Raw genomic sequence first — 18,875 nt, forward strand, 5'->3', positions numbered from 1 at the left:
ACTATCCCTTTAAAGTCCCAAATGGTACCTTTACTGGTGTTTTATTTGAAGTTTTGATCCTTAAGAAGATATATTTGTTTTATTTAGAACCAAATGACATCTCCATATGGTTTTAAAGCTCTTTCTAAGGAGCTCACAGCGGTTAGCGATGAATTTTGCAAAGGTAAAATAATTCAGAGTTAGTTCTGGTCTCTTGTATTAATATTCTTATGAATCCTGTGCAATGATGTAGCTTCCTGATTTTTCTCAGGCGACCAATCGTATGCCTTTCTAATGGTTAAGTGTGATGATGACAGGAATGTAAACACTTTTCCTACTTTCCCTCTTGTTGTGCAGCCATTGGAAAAAAATAACTGATAACACTTTTGATTATATGTTGTATGTTTTATCACTGTAAAAGCAAACATTCAAAGTGCAAAGAAAAAATATATCATTTTATTCTTTGTTGTGTTTGGCAAAAAGTGGAAGTACACACTTTTTTAGAAGTACACAACTCACAAAGAAAAACAAATGTATTGTGAGAAGAAGACGCCCCAATGGTAATGCAGACATGGCTGCAGGGTGAATAATTATTTACTAAAATTAAATCTTCCTAGTTGGATTTTTCAAAATCACCTTATGGAAACAACCTGCAAACAAACACACACCACGTTTTTTCTCTTTAAGTCATAGAAAACCAGAGAAGAATCACTCACATCAAATAAACGTCAAAACAAATATCTGCCTCACACTACACGCCACCATACGACCTTTATTGGAAAGACAGTCACAACACTTACAGCCAACGGATCCACTGTACAGTAACAAAAACCACTATGAAAATATATGGTTGTATGGAAGGTTAAATATTTGATCATCAAATTAGATGCGTTTGATAGTGTGCTGTCTGTGTATTTGTATTAAATTGTAGATTATTGGGGCGACAGTCTTTGTTCTGGTGTTCATATATCTCAAAACTCCACCGTCTCACACTTTCAACTGAGCCTGTCTTGATTATGAGTAATCGATAACTAAATTAATCCGCAACTTTTTTGATAATCGATTAATCGATTCAATTAGTTTTTATGGGATAAAAAGTCAAACTTCTCTGATTTCAGCTTCTCACATGTTAATATCTTCTGGTTTCTTTGCTCTTCTGTGACAGTAAACTGAAGATTTTTGGTATGAGGACAAAACAAAACATCATCTTGGAGTTTGGGGAAACACGATCGACATGTTTCACCATTTTATGAACCAGACAACGAATCGATGAATCGAGAAGATACTCGACAAATGAGTCGGTGATGACGCTGCAGCCCCGGTCCTGATGATGTCACGTGTCTGTCGCTCTGACTGTAAATGGTTCCGGAGTCTCTGACGTCAGAGCTGCGGTTAGTGATGCTGTCGTGCTGCCTTCACGTGTTCTTCGTAAGGACCAGACTCCGATCGCCATCTTGACCCGCATGTAAAGTGCTTTTAAAAATACATTTAAACGGGAAAATGTTGCTGCGTTTGTATATTACAGGGTCCAGCATTGCGTTTCTCTTAAACAATGTGACGTGATTATGTCTATGACGTGCTGTGTTATCCTGGTAAAAGAAAGTGTGATGGTATTTGATTGGACAGTTTTTTCTTGAAACACTTGAACGCAGCACCACCGCCCCGCCGCCTCGACCGGAGGAGGACGAACCGTTACGACCAGGCTCGTCGTTACCAACGATGCAAGTCCTCGTTGTACGGATGATCCCCGGGCACAGGCTCCTTCTCCCGAGTGCCACAGTCAGCCGGCACCGCCCGCGTCTCCTCCGATAGACCTCCAGCTGACACCCGGCGAAGAAGACCCGGACTCGGGGCTTTATGTTTACCGAAGAGCGGCCGGACGGAGGTGAGCCGTAGTAACTCTAGCTTGCTACATGCTACATGCTAACCACGGCTAGCAGCAGCAGCAGCAGCAGCAGCTGTGTGTGTGTGTGTGTGTGTGTGTGTGTGTGTGTGTGTGTGTGTGTGTGTGTGTGTGTGTGTGTGCGTGTGTGCGCACACACACACCTGTGTACCCGTCGCTCTGTTCCACATGACACGTGTTGATGTGGAGATTATTGTCGAGTGTGTTATGAGTTATTAACCCTGTTATTATTGGTGAGAGGAGCAGCGCGGCCACTCAGGGAAGAAGCTAACATCAATCAATGAACACAACGAGCTAGCTAGCTAGCTAGCCCCTGGTAGCACTAGGCTAACGTCAGTTGTCTGAGCTACAGCCCCGCGGGGCCCGTTGACAACTAGTTTGTGAAACTGCCTCGGGACCAGAATCAGACTCGACACCTGTACCACGTGACGACCTTCGTTATTGTTATAGAAGAAGTCTTCACGCAGTTGGTTGTAGACGCACGAGGCGTCGAGGTGAACGAGCTAGTGTCGGTGCAGCAGCAGGATGTTATGAATGACCTCATATCTGTGCTGTATATCCAGGTGTTGTTCTGAACAATGCTTCATGCTGAGTGAGGGACTGAGCAGGGGCATTAGCATTATTATAATATATATTTAAATTTTATTTGCAAGTGTATGTCCAATGTACTGTAATCTGTGTCATTTAGTAACTGTAGTGACTTTGTGTCCAGGAAGCCGGAGCCATGGGGTTCTCCTTCAGCCTTCGATGAACTGAGCTAAGCTGGACCCACACAAGTCAACCAACCGGCCCCTGCCCGCCGCGGGGGCCGTCCTCTCCCCTCAGCGCTCTCCAGCCATGGCGGGCTTCAAGCGGGGCTACGACGGCAAGATCGCCGGCCTGTACGACCTCGACAAGACGCTGGGCCGCGGCCACTTTGCCGTGGTGAAGCTGGCGCGCCACGTCTTCACCGGGGAGAAAGTTGCGGTGAAGGTGATCGACAAGACCAAGCTGGACACCGTGGCCACGGGCCACCTCTTCCAGGAGGTTCGCTGCATGAAGCTGGTTCAGCATCCCAACATTGTGCGCTTGTACGAAGTGATCGACACGCAGACCAAGCTTTACCTCATCCTGGAGCTGGGTGACGGGGGAGACATGTTTGACTACATCATGAAGCACGAGGAGGGTCTGAGCGAGGAGCTGGCCAAGAAGTATTTTGCCCAGATTGTCCACGCCATCTCCTACTGCCACCGGCTGCACGTGGTGCACAGGGACCTCAAGCCGGAGAACGTGGTGTTCTTCGAGAAACAAGGGCTGGTCAAGCTCACCGACTTTGGATTCAGTAACAAATTCCAGCCGGGGAAGAAGCTGACAACCAGTTGTGGATCTCTGGCGTACTCTGCGCCGGAAATACTGTTGGGTGATGAGTACGACGCTCCAGCCGTAGGTATGGAAACAATCACACAGGCTGATGAATGATGCTAAAGGTGGGGGTCGACCGATATGGCCTTTTCCCATTACTATTCTCAGAGACCGATATTTGTCTGCAGTCAAACCCCTGATTCTCTGTTGACGCCACACAAGTGCCAAAAGTCTCAATTGGAAAAAAATATACCTGAAAGTGAAAAAAAATAAGTGAAATGTGAAAAAAATAAGATCTGAATCTGAAAACGTAAAACATTTATGAAAGTGAAAAATGAATAAAAAAACGAGGCATTCAACAGAATTCCACAATTGAATTAAAAACTAATATTTTATTTGAAAAAACTTTTCCTTTCACTTATTTTTATTTTTGAAAACACTGTTTTAAGATGAAAACCTGAACTTTCAGTTTCAAACATGTTCTTCGAATTATCAAAAGATTTGGCCCTGATTTAGCTCCATACAGGAAGCTGTCAGCAGCTTTATCATAAAGCTGAACAAACAAACATGGACGTTGACAAAGTCCAGAGAGTCGTGACTCCGGCTGCATCAGAGGCAAAGTAGCACATCTTAAAATGAGATTATCTTATCGGCAACCCTGCTTAAAAATGACCAATACCGATAATCATAAAAATTGTGAATATCGTCCTCTTGCTAAAGCAATGAAATGAGTCACAGTGTTAATTAGAATGTGGTGGAAGTTTGTTAGTGCTGAACTATCTAACAGGATGTGAGCAAGATCTTTTGAGTTCGACGGATCAGCTTTTATTGCATGTGTCACCGACTCAGTGTCACGCTTAAGCCCCCCCCCCATCCATCACCAAAAACAACCTGTGTTTGCGTTACACCACAGGTTTTTGGCACCTAGGTACACGGACATCTCTCACAACAGCAGTGTCATGTGGATGGAAATGTGGCAACTATTGCATCCTATTTATTTCTTTTTCTCACAGACACGTGTTCACCATGACTCATCTTCCTTGCTTTAGATAACTTCAGTCCAGAAGAGACATCGATCATGTGCCGCGGTCCCACACATCAGTGTGTTTACATGCAGTTTCAAAACCTGATTATATTAATGTTAGGTCAACACCCTGGTTTCTCAGACACCATGTCAACACTTCACCCGGTTGACAGACCTGTAACCTACCTCCGTAGGTTATAACTGCCCCTCCCCACTTTAAACCCGAGGACGTCACCACGCCAGGTAACGTTACTGAGGCGTAGGATGTACGAGGTGTACAGCGCTGAAAAGTCGTCCATTTTCTCCTCCGCTCTCCAAGTTGTTGTGATTTTGACAAAAGTCGAAGAAATAGTCTTATTCCGACCAGTTGTACGTTGGCAGAGCGCCACCTACTGTACCGGAGGCAGAGTAACTCCCGCCATTCTTCACATTCTTCCCTGCTCATGTGTACGGGGAGAACTGACATAACCTGGTTATTCACTTAACCGGAGTGAGACCAGGCCCGGGTTACTGCTGTAAACACACTGACTTACTGAATACTCAGAGGTAGAAGTATGTGATGGTACTTGACACTGATCATTCTGGACTGCCCACAGACCATGTGCTACAAGGTCAGCTCCACCAGTGGATGTCCATAGGTGTCTGATTGCACCAAATTAACCGGCTCATTGATTCTCTACGAGGTGCTGACAGACAGATGGAGTATGTGTCTCTCCATGACATACCAGATCTGTCACATCAGGTACTTCAGCAGCGATGGCAGAAAAATATAGTACATAGCCTGTTTGAATATTATAATGAGATGCACCCAGTGGAGCTGGTTGTGGTTGTTTATTTGGTGGTAAACCTGAGCGAGTGTCAAATTGTTCTCATGATTTGCTTATGCATGTTTAAGATAGAACGTATTAAAAGGAAGTCGCCTAGATATTATTTGCTTCTCTTTTTTAAAATTTTTGGTCACAATCTGAAGTTTCTCGGCAGAGACAATGAGGAAACTGTGGTAACTTAAACCCACACACACACTCACTCATCCTATGAACTCGGTTATGGTCTGTGTTTGTGATGCCACAGTACAAAATAGTTCCCTAAAACCTGTGGCATCACGATTACGTTAAAGATCACACAGACATTTTACTAGAAAAGACACTGTGACAGCTCAGATCAAGCTCCAGTGTGTAATATTAAGAAGAACTTGAATATATTGTCCATAACTATGTTCATATATGAGTTAAATATAGTTCCATGAGGTGGACCGACCTCCGTGTGAGTCTCCATGTTTCTACGTCGTGTTGAATACGGTTGTTGAACTAAACGGTCCAGAATTCGCGCGTTCATTTTGAATTTTCAGATGCTGACGGAAAGTTTAAACATTGTCAACAACAGATGGTGCAGTGAGTATTTATGAATCCACAGCATGCAGAGCTGTATAATATTGTCATACTGTACCGTCTGCACATTGACAGTGATAGTTCATTCGAGCTGTTGTGTGTGTGATGTACTGACAGTAATTGCAACTGTACGACGACGGGCTGCGTCCAGCCGCGGTGTTGAGTTCTTGAAGGCCGCTCTCTGATACTGTGCTTTTTGTTGCTGCTGTGTGCAGTAATATTTCAGACAGTTCTGTTCTGCTGCGTCGGAGCAATTAGCCTTGTTCTGTGTTTGCTCTAAAATCAATGTAATGGGATGAAAGTGCTTATTAGTTTTTTCTTTTCCAACAACATTCAACTAAATGAGGTTCATCTCGTCTCAGCGACAGCAGCAGTGAAACTACGGTGGAAGCTGTCGGTGTTATTACCTCCACTGTCACTTGTCCAAAAATCTAATTCATATGCATTTGACACGACTCGCCATTTGCTTGAATGTGTTCTGATGCTTTTCTAGATCAGGTCATTACAGTTGGACTACATTGTATGGTTGTCAGCAAGATTATGCAAAAGAAACTACCAATCAGATTTCCATAAAACTCGGTGGAATGCCAAGAAGGAACCTATAACATTTTGTGCAGATCCTGGAATTCTTTATTACTTTCTTTAACATTGCGAGATTTATTATCTTTTTGAAAATACTCTGTGATCGATTTATGAGTGTGTTGGTCCTTGCTGGAGGAGCAAACATTCTACTGTAATGTCGTCTGAATCTCACAACCTCCGGTTTCTGTTCTAGTTTCCCTCTGACTCGGTGTGTTCAGAGGAGTTCACTTTTTGTTTTTTTATTTCTTCAGTTGAAGTTCAGTGGAAAATAAAAAGAGCAGAAACGTTTAACTTAAAGTAAATGTTATCTGGTTTATTCTCAATATTAACACTATTTCTGTCAAGGACGGTTTCTCACTGAATCTGTCTTTTGTCCATGTTGAGTTTTGTTGTGATGGATTCGTACTGAGCTCTGAGCTGAGACAGTTGATTCATCTAACCACTGGGTCCAGTGGAGACTGACCAGAGCTCCTCTTTGGTTTCATAGTTATGGATTATGCTCACACATTGATATTTGAATGCACATTGAATGTTAGATTGTGAAACAGAACTGCCTGACTTTATCTTTGAGCTGCATTTATTCTCAGATAAAATGAGAATGTGAAGTAAAAACAAAACACATAAGATATTAGTCAGAGTGAATAAAAGCAGATGCCCATCATCTCTAAAAGCTTTCACAAAACAAAAGTCTTATAGGAGAGAATTAAAAAAGCTTCAAGGTCTGAGTTCAGTGGACAGAGTTCCACAGTGTGGCATCATGATCCGTGACCTGGGCGTCACCGGCAGGTCGTCAAGAGGGCAGATACCAGGTCAATACACCCCAGAGGTTTTTACATCAAAGTCCTTGAAGACTTCACAAGTGATTGAAGAATATGAAATCTAACTGGGAGCCAGAGTTGGGAGGTGAGCACAGGGCCGATGTGGTCATGACTGTTTGTCCTGGTAATAAGTGGAGACCAGGATGGAAAGATGGCACATGTACGCTCTAATGTTCTAATATACTAATGTACTAATATGTACTATATTATTTTCATCATTGACTAATCTGTCGATTATTTCCTTGATTTAAGGGAAATTGAGTTGAGAAAAGTGGTTTGTGTTGTTAATAAGTTTGTGCAGTTTCCAGGGAAGCATGTGAACGAGGTCAGGATTGTTGGAACATATGAATCTTGTTCTATTTCCGTTAATACCAGTTTTATTAATGACCCCAGGAGTTGGCAGGTCTGTTCTAGTTCTTCACATCAGACAAAGCATGAAATTCCTAAGAGCATCACCAGGAGCACACGACAGTGGAGAATCTCTTCTACACACATTGTGAATCTGTCCTGTTGCCACCTGAGTGTTTCTGTTGCACTAATTTAATAACGTAGGAATGAAGACGATGGGACAGATGATTCGTTTCTGTTCCACTGTGTCAGAGGAAGGAGGCTGAGAGAGCAAATGTTCAGCTGTCACTCAGGTTTGGTGGGATTAGTCAAAGCTCCCACGAGTGACAGACAGACAGTCACCATGACGTCATTAGTGAATTGTACAGAAGTTCTGTCTGAACGTCACTTCGGCTCCTCCCCCCTCATCTTCTTCCTCTGTCCTCACTTCCTGGACAGCAGTTGCAGGTTGAGCTGACAGACGTCTCGACTGCTGCTCTGGATCTAACTCGTTTGCTATTAATAAACTCACTGAGCTGCTGAGTGGCACCGGGTCACATCCCAGGTGAAGCTGCCAGCTGTCGGCTCATCCGGTCTCTTTCCATGAATATGAGTATAAGTATTTTGTCACAGACACGCCCCATTAGGTAATCTTCTTGATTACAAAAGACTAAATAAGGACTTTTTGTTGAGTTGAGTTGAGTTTAGAACATCACATACTGGACATAGTGAGAGGACCAACAGTAGAGCTTTGATGGACGCCACATCTCAGCATGTAAGAGTTCAGGATCTATTGTAGGTCAGAATGTAGTAAGCTCAGAGAAAACAATGATCAACGGTATCAAAGTTAGAACCTAAAATAAATATATATAAAGGAAGTGCTGTTGATTCTGAATTTCATCAGTAACGGTTCATCTTATCATATCTGCTTCCTTTAAATTGAAGTTTGATTTTAAAAGTCAAGCATGTGATATTTCATACTTCAGTGTTTCCCATGAATTAATTTAACTGTGGCGTAATAAACTAAGTGTCATCTTAACTCTTGTATAATTGATACTGGCCGAAGAGTGACGGTTGAAGCATCTGCTTATTACACCTCTTACATTATATTTATTTATATGTTGTTCTTAGGTCCTTCAGGATCTTATTAAATGAATCATTAATTATTATTTTAATTATTATCAGTTTTTGTACATACATACAGTATTGCATATTAACACTCATATTACTTAAAACTTGCTGAAGATAAAATAAATAAACATAATACTGTCCCATTCATAAACCTCACTATTATATTTGATGAGCATCTTATTTTTTAGTATTTAAAAAAAAAAGTCTTTGTAGCGGCTTAGCGCACATTTTCATTTCCTCATCCTTTTGTCGATAAACTGATAGACATGCCTTCACAGATGGAATCTAATTCACGATTCCACTGTAAAGACAGCACAGCAAGCATGCTGGGAAACAGCTGATTAACTGTAATTATTCCTTCAAGTGATCAATGACACATAAATAATAGGTGGTGCTGCTGTGTGCGGTGAGGCCCGTCACTGAATCACCACAGGCCACTGGGCAGATCTACAGCAGGTGAAGGACGTTGGACTTGTTCCTGTCGTTGATGAATATCTATTATTAATATCTGTTGACTGTTGGTATTTAAAGTTGAGCATTCTGGACAAACTACTCCGCAGGAGGTGGCTGTGAGATGAGAGCTCAGAATGATAATTGTATAGACGTACAACCAGTGAGAGCAATGACTCGTGACGTCTGTGACGATGATTCAACGTCTGTGAACCCGTGTTGATGTTGCTGTGGGAGAAATGTGAAAATATCATGTACGTTTAGTCAAATGCTTGTTCGTCAGCGGCAGCCATCTTGGTTGTTTACAAAAGTCGCTTCTCCACGTCACGGTATAAACTCCGCCCATTATCAGATAATCAGACAGAGGCACAATTTACTCTCGGTGGTTTTGAGATTGGGAGCGCTAGTGTTGCCATGGTAATGGCCCTTATGGTGAGTAAGTCAGGTGTGAAGTCGTTCTCCTGTGGCCCCTGGAGGTCTCTGTCGTCGTCCCCCCCTTTATCAGTGGCTTTGGTGGAACTCAGACAGTCTCGGTCTGTCGGTGACAGCAGCGTTTATGTTCAAGTGATTCGAACCCGTGTGCGTGAGGCCTGAAGGGAACGACTGAGTGTCCTTCTGGTGGACACTTGTGCACATGTTGGTGACGGCCTCTAGACAAACTGTGTCCATGTGTCTGTGTGTTTTATATTCTCACAGCTGTAGACGTCAGGTAGAGTGTTTGAGTGTTTGATGTGAGGGTGAAAACCAGAAGCCAGTGGGCTTCTGCTGAACACTGGTCTGCACCTGATCGATTGTCTGTCATCATGTCTAGCTGAAATATTAACACTCTTAAAAATCAGACTATATTTCCTCACCAAAAAATATCCTGGTTTTCGGCTCAGCACAGACTTTTTTTTCATACAAACTACATACAAACTTGAACCGATTTATCGATTATGAAAATAGTTGGCTATTAATTTAGAAGTGGATTATTAATTGATGATAAACTGTTGCAGCTCTACTTTAATAGTCTCCTTGTTTCCGTCTGCGGCACCTAGTGCTTACTAGTGTGTGATAGAATCTGTTGTTATAGTTTAGTGTATAATTGATATCATTTTTCCACGATTGTTTTGGTGCTGCGATTGATAAAAACAACGTCACACGTGAGTTTTAACTTGTGTTTTCTGTTCGTCTGCCTTGTCCTCAGATATCTGGAGTCTGGGCGTGATCCTCTTCATGTTGGTATGCGGCCAGCCGCCCTTCCAGGAAGCGAACGACAGCGAGACCCTGACCATGATCATGGACTGTAAATACACTGTACCTGCCCACGTCTCCGCCGCCTGCAAAGAGTGAGTTCATGGATCTGATGATAATAACAAGACCAACAATATAAACACTGGTGATGATGATGATGATGATGATGATGAAGGTTAAATTCAAGAAGAAGTTAAACAGTCAGTTTGAAGCAGCAGGAAAGAAATTCACCCGTCTCTCGTCCAATAGCTACGTGTCTCTGAATCAACACAGTGAGTGAGTGGGTGTCATATTATTTTTAGACACAGGAAGTAAAGATCATGTGACTAGATGGAGGTGCTAAGCTGCAGCAGCTGGGAGCTGTTTCCTTCACACGCTGAGTCGTCAGTCATTCAGACATAATCAACATTTCCTACGCAGACATTGTCGGTCGTACTGTAAATACACTTTCTTCAGACGATGCAGCTCACGTTCCCCGGCGTTCCCGAGAAAGACGGAGATTTAACTGCATGTAAGGTCGGTCGGAGCGGAGAGCGTGTATCTGAGGATGCTGAATTCAAAGTCAGTGTTTGTTTTGTTTGTTGGTTCTTGTGTTTATCAACAGGATTATGTATAAAACCACTAAATAGATTTGCACAAAACTTGGTGTAAGGATGAGACATGAAGGATCCAGACAAAGAGGCGGGTCCAGGAATTATTTTAGGGGACGGATTTCTACTAGTGTGTGGAATTCACCCACTCGTACAAATTCAAAAAGATTCATACAGCGCTGCTATTCACCGCCCACTCGTACACAAGAGCCGTCAGAGGCAACTCAGGGTTAAGTGTCTTGTCCAAGGACACATCGACATGAGGACTGGGGGTAACTGGGATCGAACTGCCGACCTTTGGTTTAGTGGACGACCCACTCAACCTTCATTGTAGTGAAGGTTTCCATCTGAGCAGTGTAAACACACTACTACGTCCCAACAACACAGATTCAACAGCGACACTTTGTCTTTTGAAGACAATGAGTTGTTTGGTTCAGGGATAAAATAATGTGATTGTGAAGAAATGAAGACGACAGCGGAGCAGCCTCTCAGCCTCCGTCCCACAGTCTGGTTCCATTAACACCTCTGGGGATTTGATCTGAGAGTTGGGACAGATTCCATTCAGTGGAGCCAAAATTAAATGCTGGTTGCACAGTTTTTCTCAGCTTTAGTGGAGGGCTGGACGAAGTGGCCTATTAATAATATCACAATATACATATATATATATATATATATATATATTACAACATTACTGTGACATGAACATTCAGGAAAGTTAAAATATTTGCTCATTCCTTTCCCTCTCCTGTCCTCGTGGCTCCAGTCTCATAGACCGAATGCTTCAGAGGGATCCGAAGAGACGAGCGTCGCTGGACGAGATCGAGACCCACACCTGGCTGCAGGGGGTCGACCCGTCGCCCGCCACCAAGTACAACACGCCACTGGTCTCCCACAAGAACCTGTCAGATGAGGAACACAACAGCATCATCCAGCGCATGGTGCTGGGAGACATCGCCGACCGAGAATCCATCGTCGAGTAAGTCACTGCAGCCGCCTCACAGAAAAAACGTCCTGACTTCAGTCCAATCAAGATGAAGTGATTCAGGATGGAGATCGATGATCTGCAACCATTTGGTTTTCTTTTTGTTGTTGTTGTTGGTTCCAGGGTCCTCCCATGTGATGATGTTGTTTGGGTTAGAGTATCCTCTCTCCGTTGTGTCTTATTCTCTGTACTGTATAACATCCTCTCCATATTGTATATGTTTGTAATATGACCATGATCGTTTTAGAGCCCTGGAGACCAACAAGTACAACCACATCACAGCCACCTACTACCTGCTGGCGGAGAGGATCCTGAGGGAGAAGCAGCAGAAGGAGGTGGTGGTGCAGACCCGCTCGTCCAGCCCGAGCAACATCAAGGCCCAGTTCAGGTACAGAACAACATCGATGTTCAGGTACAGAGCAACATTGAGGTTCAGTTCAGGTACAGAACAACATCCAGGTCCAGTTCAGGTACAGAACAACATCGATGTTCAGGTACAGAGCAACATTGAGGTTCAGTTCAGGTACAGAACAACATCCAGGTCCAGTTCAGGTACAGAACAACATCGAGGTTCAGTTCAGGTACAGAACAACATCCAGGTCCAGTTCAGGTACAGAACAACATCGAGGTTCAGTTCAGTTACAGAACAACATCCAGGTCCAGTTCAGGTACAGAACAACATCGAGGTTCAGTTCAGTTACAGAACAACATCCAGGTCCAGTTCAGGTACAGAACAACATCGAGGTTCAGTTCAGTTACAGAACAACATCAAGGTTCAGTTCAGTTACAGAACAACATCCAGGTCCAGTTCAGGTACAGAACAACATCGAGGTTCAGTTCAGGTACAGAACAACATCCAGGTCCAGTTCAGGTACAGAACAACATCGAGGTTCAGTTCAGGTACAGAACAACATCGAAGTTCAGGTACAGAGCAACATTGAGGTTCAGTTCAGGTACAGAACAACATCCAGGTCCAGTTCAGGTACAGAACAACATCGAGGTTCAGTTCAGGTACAGAACAACATCCAGGTCCAGTTCAGGTACAGAACAACATCCAGGTCCAGTTCAGGTACAGAGCAACATCCAGGTCCAGTTCAGGTACAGAACAACATCGAGGTTCAGTTCAGTTACAGAACAACATCCAGGTCCAGTTCAGGTACAGAACAACATCGAGGTTCAGTTCAGGTACAGAACAACATCCAGGTCCAGTTCAGGTACAGAACAACATCCAGGTCCAGTTCAGTTACAGAACAACATCCAGGTCCAGTTCAGGTACAGAACAACATCGAGGTTCAGTTCAGGTACAGAACAACATCCAGGTCCAGTTCAGGTACAGAACAACATCGAGGTTCAGTTCAGGTACAGAACAACATCGAAGTTCAGGTACAGAACAACATCCAGGTCCAGTTCAGGTACAGAGCAACATTGAGGTTCAGTTCAGGTACAGAACAACATCGAGGTTCAGTTCAGGTACAGAACAACATCCAGGTCCAGTTCAGGTACAGAACAACATCGAGGTTCAGTTCAGGTACAGAACAACATCCAGGTCCAGTTCAGGTACAGAACAACATCCAGGTCCAGTTCAGGTACAGAACAACATCCAGGTCCAGTTCAGGTACAGAGCAACATTGAGGTTCAGTTCAGGTACAGAGCAACATTGAGGTTCAGTTCAGGTACAGAACAACATCGAGGTTCAGTTCAGTTACAGAACAACATTGAAGTTCAGGTACAGAGCAACATTGAGGTTCAGTTCAGGTACAGAGCAACATTGAGGTTCAGTTCAGGTACAGAGCAACATTGAGGTTCAGTTCAGTTACAGAACAACATCGAGGTTCAGTTCAGGTACAGAACAACATCGAGGTTCAGTTCAGGTACAGAACAACATCCAGGTTCAGTTCAGGTACAGAACAACATCCAGGTCCAGTTCAGGTACAGAACAACATCGAGGTTCAGTTCAGGTACAGAACAACATCCAGGTTCAGTTCAGGTACAGAACAACATCCAGGTTCAGTTCAGGTACAGAACAACATCCAGGTCCAGTTGAGGGTTAGGGGTTAGGGGTTAGGGTTAGGGTTAACCCTAACCCTAACCCTTGTAGTGCTGAAGACTTTGCGTCGTGTTCGGTGTGAACGCAGCGTTACACTGACGGGTTCTGCAATGATCAAGGATTTAAACACAAAACACAAGAATTTAAGAAACAATGAAAAATGATTTGAATGTGTACTTACTGTACAGGCAGTCCTGGCCCACCCGGGTGGACATGCACCAGGACATAGAGGACAGCCTGGCGGCGTCCTCCATCTCCCACGCCGGAGGCCCCCAGTCGCCGGCTCGCAGTGCCGAGAACCTGCTCAACGGACATCGCTCCAAAGGCCTGATGGAGCTGAGCCGGCGGGAGGAGACGGTGACGGACTCGGCCCAGGTTCCACTCTTTCTTCATCTACATGTACTGGACAGAATTGATTTAATGCATTTGGTTGTTATAATATTTTTTATCTCTCTCCAGGGAGCCTGTGCTGCAGCCGCGGGCTCCGGTCCTGGGACCATCAGGGGCCCGAGTCCCTCCACCTCCACAGCAGCCAAACAGAGAACCTGCCTCTTCAGGTCTGAGCTAGTTGGTTTAGATTCATTTTAATTTTTAAAAAATGTATCTATTTATTCCATCATCACTTAAAGAAAATGAAATATCAGTTGTTTTTCATCATTGATTGTCAATCGTCTCTACTCATTTCTCTGAAATTATAAATTTTTAACAAAGTTGACGTTTGTAGGAAAATGGTGTTTATGTTGAGCAGAGATTATCTGCTTTAAAAATGGTATAAAGAAATACATCATGACTTTAAAAGACCAGGCCGAGAGGCAGCATGAAAACAGAAGGGGACCAAGAGTAGAGGGACGCCACATCTGAGCAGAGCAGAGTTAAAGCTTGAGTGTGTAATATTTAAAAGAACTTATTCACAGACATGTAATTTATTGTCTATAACTCTGTGTTCATATAAGAGTTAAATATAGTTCCATGAGGTGGACCGACCTCCGTGTGAGTCTCCATGTTTCTACGTCATGTTGAATACGGTTGTTGAACTAAACGGTCCAGAATACGTCGCGTTCACGTTGAATTTTCAGACGCTGCCGGAAACCAGAAGTGTCCCCTGTCGGTCCCTCAGTTTATTGCTGTTTGCAACTTTACCACCAGATGCCGCCAGAAATATACATATTCAGGTTCAAACTTTTAATTTGGACGCCTGGATTTCTTTTAGCCCCTCCCCCATCCCAGTAAACCCCCATCTGCTCTGATTGGTCAACCGCTTTTTAAAACGTGTAGGACATGCCACGACCCTTTACCAGAGAAATGGAGCCGGCGGGGTCACAGGGTGTCACCTTTTAAACTGTATAATCACATCCTGCTTGCACGAAAATATATAATGTCTGTTTGTTTTTTTATTCAGGGTGGTGGAGGATGAGGAGGAGGAAGAGCAAGACCCGTCTTCCCTCCCAGCCCAGGTGATCTTGCGCCGTAAGCCCCCCTCCGTCACCAACCGCCTCACCTCCAGGAAGAGCGCCCCGGTGCTCAACCAGATCTTCGAGGAGGAGGGGGAGTCGGACGACGACTTCGACATGGATGAGGCTCTGCCGCCCAAACTCAGCCGCCTCAAGATGAACATGGCCGGCAACGCCTCCGGCTCCGGCTCCTCCTCGTCCCCGGGGACCACGCAGAAGCGGTACCAGCGACGCAAGAGCCAGGGGAGGGGGTCATCGTGCTCCAGCTCGGAGACGAGCGACGACGACTCGGAGAGTCACCGGAGGCGTCTGGACAAAGACTCGGCCTTCAGCTACGGATGGAACAGGAGGGACAGTAGCGAGGGGCCGCCGGGCAGCGAGGGGGGCAACGGGGGCGGCAGCAGCTCGGGGCAGGGGAAGCCCCCCGGAGAGGGAGGGGGCAGCTCCGGTCCAGACCGGGGGAGTCCTGCTGGAGGGGGTGGAGGAGGTGACGGTGGGGGAGGAGGGGGAGGAGGGGGGGGAGGAGGAGGGGGGGGTAATAAGGGACAGGACAGCCCCTCCAGTTGTTGTCACAACAGCAGCACCTCTGGCCCCTCCTTCAGCGCTCTGTCCCGCTCGGCCCGGAGTCGCAGCAGCGAGTTGGTGGAAAGTCTGAAGCTCATGAGTCTGTGCCTCAGCTCCCAGCTGCAGCAGCACCGCGGGGGGCGGGGCCAGAGGGGGAAGCTCATCATCGACCCATGTGGACTCTCTGGGGGGCGGGGCCAGAGGGGGAAGCTCATAATCGACCCGTGTGGCGTGAAGATCCAGGAGAAATCCTCCTGGAAGATGTGCATCGGCTCCAGCGGCAGCCTGGACACCATCACGCTGCCCACCACCGCCGCCCTGCCTCGCTCACACTCCGCCCACCACCACCACCACCACCGCAAATCGGCGGGACCCGCCCACAGGAACGCTCACAGCAATTTGAGCTCGCTGAAGAACGGCATGCTCCAACTACCTCTGTGCGAGAAGACGATCTCCGTGAACATCCAGCGCGGCGGCGGCTCCAGGGACGGTCTGCTCTGCACCGCGACTCCCGCCAGCTGCTGCCAGGTCATCTGAGGTCACCCCTAGGAGCCCCGCCCCCTCCTCCTCCTCCTCAGACCAGTAACTGCACACACTGCTCCTCCTCATCGTCAGCTTGTCGTCCTGTGATTGGCCGTAGCGGATCGCTGACCTCAGATCAGCTGTTGTCTCTTGTGTCGCGCCACTGATTCGTTCCGTGTCAACGTTTAAATATTTTATTACTATTAATTATTTTATCCTTGGCGTCTCATGAACTCATGTTCTTAATAACAATGTGCCCGTTTTTAACAAAGATATGAAATATTACAAAGTGGACGGTTACAGTTCTGGTTCGGAGCCACTGGGATGCAAAAAAAGTATCAAATTAGAAAACAAAATTCTGGATTCTCTAACAGGAGGAAGTCGTCATAATATTATGTGATTAAACAGTATTTTTTTTACAAAAAGATGTGTAATATTTCAAGATTAAGTCATAATTTTACATTAAAATCACAATTATCATGTGAAAACAATATGTGTAGAAAGGAAAAAAAGCTACTTTGAGAAAGTCTTCAACCTGATATTTTTCCCAATTTTATTTGACAATTTATTGCTCATAACTTATGTTCCACGTTTGATTTGATTGACAGCTGTGAGCTCCCACCCCCTGATAATAATAATAATAATTAGTTTATTATAAATTTAAAAAAATTATAAATTATTCAGCCAGTAGCTTTAATACAAATCACTATTTTTCTTGAAATATCCCTAAAATATATTTGTAGAACTATGACTCATTATTCTCCTAAAATAATAATGTATGACCTAAATGAGTCGGACTTGTTATGACCTTATTCTTGTAATATTGATTTAGGATTCTCATCAGATTACAGATCTTTGGTCGTAACGTTGTCATGCAGTAATAGCTCCATGTATGAATATGTGACTACGTGATTGACAGTCTGTCCTCAGACAATCTGTTTTATTGTTGCTTAAAAAAACAGATTAATAGAGTTTTATTCATTTCACTTGACCTGCAAAAAGAAAAGAAAGAGAAAGTGTTTGTTTTGACCCTTTAACATCCCAACACTTTAAAATGAGAAACTGACGATAAATGTTCCTGCTGTCTGTGTTTTGAAATATGAGATATATTTGTATCCATCCACGTCGTGTTGCCGTAGTGACGGATACAGAATATTTTTCATGTCAGACTCTTTGTGTTTCTTTCTTTTAGTCCCGCCTCCACTCGCAGCGTCGAGTAATGTAGATACAGTAAAGTTTATTTTTTAAAACGTGTACTTTTCCTTTTCTTATTAATCTGCTGTTTTTGAATGTGGACGGGAGTTCGTGTCACGTGACGAAGAGGAAGATTCTCTCAAAGGGCATCGGCAATAAGCTACAGTGTGTCGCAGCTATTATCTGTATCTGTACAGAAACTTATTGTTATTGCGATTATTAGTTTCTTTTTTCTACTTGATTTTATCCAAATGTGTGCAGCCTGATACGACAGAGTATTAGTGCCACACAGAGAGAAAACTGGAGACTTTGAGAATAAAGTTGAAATGTTTTGTTAAATGTTATTCTCGTAATATTACGACTTTATTCTCGAGGTCTCACTTTTCTTTCCTCGTTATGTTTCTAAAACTCCGTCGGAGCCTGAAATTGACCACGTTGGACTGAAGAAAAGAAAAGAAAAGAAAATCTGTTTTAAATATTTTGTTTCTTTTCTGTTTTCTTTTTGAAAACCAAATGTACATAGAGATGTAAATATGGTGCTCTCTCTCTCTCTCTCTCTCAAACAGCAGAGTGAACCTTCGGTGCATAGAGCTGTACAGTCATCTAGCCTTATGATAATTAGTTCTACTGTATGGGTTTGTGTCTCAGCTATAAAAAAAATAAAAAAATAGTCATGTGAGAAGAAACCACATGATCCTGTTTGTCCCGTCAGGTCGTCGACCGTCGTCGTCTGTCTCCAGGTGACAACAGAAGAAAAAAGAACCTACGACGGGAATATTCAGTGTATGATTCTGTAGATGAGCTGTTGTCAGATGTTACATATAGCTATGTTGATAATATCCCAAAAATAAAAATGTGGAGTACAGTCTCACACACGTCTCTGGTTTTTGTGTCAATTCATAGGAATCATTATTATTCATTATTATTCTCGTTCTGCGTTACCTCAAACTTCTGTGACCTGGAATGAGCCAAAACTGGAAATGTTAGCTTCTCAAACGCGAATCATCCAAATTGGCCACATGGTAGTCAAGGCCCAAAAAAAATTCAATTTTGGAAAGGCCACGCCCCCTCACACGTCAGGTTCAATGTGTTTCTACAAAAAGCCTCAGATCACTAACGTGCCAGGTGACAACATTCTGCACTAATAAGCAAAAACTAATGTGAATAGAACTATTGACATTTTGACAGGGGAATATTGGCCATAAATCATTAATCATTTGTCCAACCATCACACATCTTAGTTCATAACTTGCAGCTGTGATTAGCTACAGTTCTACTTTGTGTTTTGTTACCAACCTATGGGGGCCGACACAAACATGTATGTCAAAAACCACTTAACAGAATTTCAC

General features: G+C 44.0%; 1 protein-coding gene across 2 annotated transcripts; it reads left to right on the forward strand.

Moving 5' to 3' along the window:
• The first annotated feature begins 1,572 nt into the window (after positions 1-1,572).
• snrka (SNF related kinase a) lies at positions 1,573-18,397 on the forward strand. 2 transcript variants are annotated; one of them, XM_035629990.2, is made up of 8 exons: positions 1,573-1,864; positions 2,595-3,308; positions 10,130-10,271; positions 11,530-11,742; positions 11,996-12,136; positions 13,984-14,170; positions 14,255-14,352; positions 15,195-18,397. In XM_035629990.2, exons 2-8 carry the CDS (start codon positions 2,720-2,722, stop codon positions 16,345-16,347), a joined length of 2,523 nt encoding a protein of 840 aa, XP_035485883.1. In that variant the 5' UTR covers positions 1,573-1,864; positions 2,595-2,719; the 3' UTR covers positions 16,348-18,397. The 2 variants fall into 2 exon arrangements, with proteins under 2 accessions (XP_035485883.1, XP_035485885.1); XM_035629992.2 differs by having other exon boundaries at positions 2,599-3,308.
• Positions 18,398-18,875: the final 478 nt, after the last annotated feature.

This window comes from Scophthalmus maximus, chromosome 1 (assembly GCF_022379125.1).
Source record: "Scophthalmus maximus strain ysfricsl-2021 chromosome 1, ASM2237912v1, whole genome shotgun sequence".
In the NCBI taxonomy this organism is placed as follows: domain Eukaryota; kingdom Metazoa; phylum Chordata; class Actinopteri; order Pleuronectiformes; family Scophthalmidae; genus Scophthalmus; species Scophthalmus maximus.

Excerpts from the sequence above, each read along its gene's own strand:
- snrka (XM_035629990.2), top strand. The coding sequence starts at position 2,720 with ATGGCGGGCTTCAAGCGGGGCTACGACGGCAAGATCGCCGGCCTGTAC. Across the intron at positions 10,272-11,529 it reads GTCTCCGCCGCCTGCAAAGA|TCTCATAGACCGAATGCTTC; the intron begins GTGAGTTCATGG and ends TCGTGGCTCCAG. Across the intron at positions 14,171-14,254 it reads CGGTGACGGACTCGGCCCAG|GGAGCCTGTGCTGCAGCCGC; the intron begins GTTCCACTCTTT and ends ATCTCTCTCCAG.